At 46.9% G+C, this 3,940-nt stretch overlaps 2 protein-coding genes across 2 annotated transcripts in view; one reads left to right on the forward strand and one right to left on the reverse strand.

Annotated features, from left to right (window-relative positions):
• Positions 1 to 505: 505 nt before the first annotated feature.
• PADG_02359 (septin CDC10) lies at positions 506 to 1,996 on the forward strand (the record flags this gene model as incomplete). Its single annotated transcript, XM_010759479.1, has 6 exons — positions 506 to 641; positions 786 to 914; positions 1,011 to 1,092; positions 1,163 to 1,300; positions 1,370 to 1,583; positions 1,658 to 1,996. The coding sequence occupies 6 exons, from the start codon at positions 506 to 508 to the stop codon at positions 1,994 to 1,996; spliced, it is 1,038 nt and encodes a 345-aa protein (XP_010757781.1).
• A 1,089-nt stretch (positions 1,997 to 3,085) lies between these two features.
• The window catches only part of PADG_11417 (guanylate kinase), a gene marked incomplete at both ends in the record, with an annotated part of 1,657 nt that continues 802 nt past the window's right edge, over positions 3,086 to 3,940 (reverse strand). The window contains 3 exons of the mRNA XM_010759663.1: positions 3,086 to 3,358; positions 3,448 to 3,650; positions 3,798 to 3,887. Of these exons, the coding sequence (XP_010757965.1) occupies positions 3,086 to 3,358; positions 3,448 to 3,650; positions 3,798 to 3,887 (566 nt within the window). The remainder of the gene's footprint in view (positions 3,359 to 3,447; positions 3,651 to 3,797; positions 3,888 to 3,940) is intronic.

Consider the following 3,940-nt stretch of genomic DNA (forward strand, 5'->3'; position numbering starts at 1 on the left):
GGCTGCTGTGGGTGGGATGGCCCGGGAGACCAAATTGGGGTGGGGAGCGCAAGGTAGGGGGAATTGATATCCCAACTGAGAGGAGTATAGTTGTGCCTAGTGTACAGAGGAACAAGTGCTGGCTGTTGCTGTTGAATAATAAAAAATGCCTCCGACGACTGAAAATAGTTCTCCATGGAATTTTGTGATAGGCAGAGCCCAGCAGACCGCACCAGTCCCAGAGCAGTCTAGCGCGGGTGGTCCGCCCCTGATCGACCCAGTTTCTTGTTTCTGCTGGTCCACTGCAAATAATAAGAATAAGGGGGAAAGTCTCAGTCTCCTGTTTATCTGTCCCGGACGACTTCACCCTGGCTTCAACTCCCTTCCACCAACAACCAAACTTTACCTCCCCCGATATCTTTGCCGTGGTGACTGAGTTGCTTCGTGTTCTTTTCATCTTTCTTAACTCTCTCTTCTGCTTCCCCCAAGGCATCTGTATTGGCGTCACATTCTACATCTTGCTACGATGGCTTCACCTCTATCTCCCGTTTCTGCCCAGAGCACCGTCTTTCCCAGGAGCCATGTTGGTTTCGATAGCATCACTTCTCAGATCGAGCGGAAGCTGCTCAAGCGTGGCTTTCAATTCAACGTCATTTGCGTTGGTACGTCTTGTGCCGTTCCCGACTCTCCAGGTTCCCGACTCGCTCTTGACCGTGGTCCCTTCAAACCCAACCCATTTGATATATATCTATATACATCAAAAACTCACAAAAGGTAAATAATTAACGCTGGTGGTATTTTGTTAGGCCAAACGGGACTGGGCAAGTCAACTTTGATCAATACCATCTTCGCATCCCACCTGATTGATTCAAAGGGCCGTTTGAGGCCAGATGAGCCCGTCCGTTCCACTACCGAAATTCAAGCGGTCTCGCATAGTACGTTTCTCTCCATAGCGAACGAATCTTATCTCCAGTTGCCATACATGAAAAAATAATATATCGAATACTTATCATTTCCTCGCACCCATACAGTCATCGAAGAGAACGGCGTACGCTTGCGCTTGAACATCGTTGACACCCCGGGTTATGGTGACCAGGTTAACAATGATAGATGGTATGCGAAAATCATTTGCCCAGGTGGGATCAAAACCATAGCAACTATTTACTGATGGAGATATCTCCAGCTGGGACCCAATTGTCAAGTACATTAAGGATCAACACTCCGCATACCTCAGGAAAGAACTTACCGCTCAGCGTGAGCGGTATATCCAGGACACCCGTATCCATTGCTGTTTGTTCTTTATCCAGCCCTCTGGACATGCGTACGTCTCTTCCTATTTCAACTATTTGAAATATACAGCATTGCTAAAATAAAACATGACAAAAAACAGTTTGAAACCAATTGATATCGTCGTCCTCAAGAAGCTCTCCGATGTTGTCAACGTTGTCCCTGTCATCGCCAAGTCTGACTCCTTGACCCTTGAGGAGCGAATGGCCTTCAAGGAAAGGATCAAGGAAGAATTTGCCTTCCACAACCTCAAGATGTATCCATATGATAACGATGAATTGGACAACGAGGAGCGGGCCGTTAACGCTCAAATCAAGGTAAAATCTGCAATCTACTCCTTTGCATATTCCACATATATAGAAGTCACCCCAATACCTAACTAGATATGCAGGATATCATCCCCTTCGCCGTCGTCGGAAGCGAAAAATCCATCATCGTCGCCGGCAAACAAGTTCGCGGCCGCCAGAACCGCTGGGGCGTGATAAACGTTGAGGACGAGAGCCATTGCGAATTCGTCTACCTCCGCAACTTCCTCACCCGTACCCACCTCCAGGACCTGATCGAAACCACCAGCCAGATCCATTACGAGACCTTCCGCGCCAAACAACTGCTGGCCCTCAAGGAGAGCAGTGCCACTGGCCACTCCAGTGGCAGCCGACCGATAAGCCCATCTACAAACAGGGAATTGAGCAGGAGCTCTCAAAGAATGAATATGAACGGCTATAACTAGATGGCAACGTGGCCGGTGCGTGTTAGCCTTGCTGGAAGAATCTCTGGATTAGCTTGCATTGCATTCTTCCGTAGATGCAATATCCATCGTCCCCTGCACTCTTACTCTCCCTACCACCTAAACTTACACCTGCACCCGTATTTTACCCGTAGGCTCCACAGCTAGCGGTGCAGATAGGAACTGTGTTTAGAAAACCTTGCGCAAATTCTTTTCCCCAATCTCCTGACCAACAATATACTTAAGTCTTTTACAGATATCCCTTTAACTAGTTTCTTATGTGTATGCTTTTCCCTTATTTTCCTTTTTCTTTTTTCCCCTCTCTCCAAGTTTCCCCAATCTTCACCCCTTGCTTGCTCTTGCTAGGCCATTATCTTACCAGCGATGCGTGTGCTTTGGTCAGACATTACTTTTTCCCTACCTTTATATTGCCATTTTGAAGGAGAGGGAGTTTTTTAAAATAAAAAAAGGAATAGTGAGGAATTGAGTTGGTGACAATATGCGAGAATGAGGCTCTTTTCTTTTTCTTTCTGTTCTTTTCCGAGTTTATTAGTTATAGCGCTTTTATTATATCCTTGATCTTTCTAAGTGTTTTAATTTTAGCCTTATTATATTTTCGTAAAGAATCTGAGAAGTCTTTTTGCTCCTTTTTGAAGGTTCACTTGCAATATGTGCGCATGTTATTATATTCTACTTTGAATGAGAGTTCTCTATAGCTTCTGTCTCTACATGTGATAGGAAAGACCAAACAAAGGTTGAAGGAAAGATGCCCTCTCCATGAAATAATCATCTTCAGGTCTCAGTTCAGTATAAAGGTAGGGCTGTCGAAGAGATATTGTACCTATATCTTGCACAAGAGAAAAGTAGGACACAGAAACAAAACAGAATCCCGTAGTCCGAAAAAACCACAGCTGAAGCCCTATGCTGGTACTGTACGTAGCTATTTAGCCGTGTCGGATATCAAAAACTATTAAATCAGACAATTACATACCCATCCATTCATCCATCCACTCATTTTATATAAAAAAAATCCCCATCAACAGATCCCACTTTCCCTTCCCCCCCCCCCCCTTCCCCATCCCCATTCCCCACTCAATCCCCATCCCCAAACCTCCCCCCATCAACCACCCACTCCCTCAACACCCCATATGCGGCCTCCAACTCATCATTAACAATTACCAAATCATGAACGCCCGGCTCTTTCGCGAACTCCAGCTCCTTCCGCGCCTGCTCCAGGCGCGCCTGCAGACTCTCCTCCGTCTCCGTCCCGCGGCCACGGAGGCGCTGCTCCAGCACCTTGAGTGAGGGCGGCGCGACGAAGAGGAAGCGCGCGTTGAGATCTGTGCGTTTTACTTGTTTGACGCCCTGTGTTGTGGAAGGTGGGTTAGGTTGGTTGGTTGGTTGGGTAAGGAAATGTGTGTGTTGGGAGAGGGGGGGGGGGGATTTTAATATACCTCCATCTCAATATCCAGGACGCAAATGCGCTTTTTCTCCGCTACATCTTTTACGGCCTTGGTGCTGGTGCCGTAGTAGTTCCCGCTGAACTGGGCCCATTCTATAAAGCCCCTTTCGTCGATGAGGGATTTGAAGGCATCTTTTGTTGTGAAGTAGTATTCGCGGCCATCTTGTTCGCCGGGGCGTGGGGAGCGGGTTGTATCTAATGTATTTTTTGTTCAAGGGTTAGGGGTTTTTTTTCTTTTCCTTTTCTGCTAGATATAATAATTGGTATGATAGCTGAAGGGATTGGTAAGGTTGTAGAAGGGGAGCTCGCTGCGGTGGAGAGTTTCGGTGTGGTTATGCTTACGAGAAACTGAAAGGGCAAATGTGTCTGGGTAATCAGCGAAGAGTCTTTTTATCAGAGTTGATTTGCCCGTGCCGGACGGTCCTGATATTACTACGGGGCGGAACTTGCGTACTGCTGCTGTTGAGGTTTCTTCCATGAATTGG

Source organism: Paracoccidioides brasiliensis (genome assembly GCF_000150735.1).
Source record: "Paracoccidioides brasiliensis Pb18 unplaced genomic scaffold supercont2.2, whole genome shotgun sequence".
Taxonomy (NCBI): domain Eukaryota; kingdom Fungi; phylum Ascomycota; class Eurotiomycetes; order Onygenales; family Ajellomycetaceae; genus Paracoccidioides; species Paracoccidioides brasiliensis.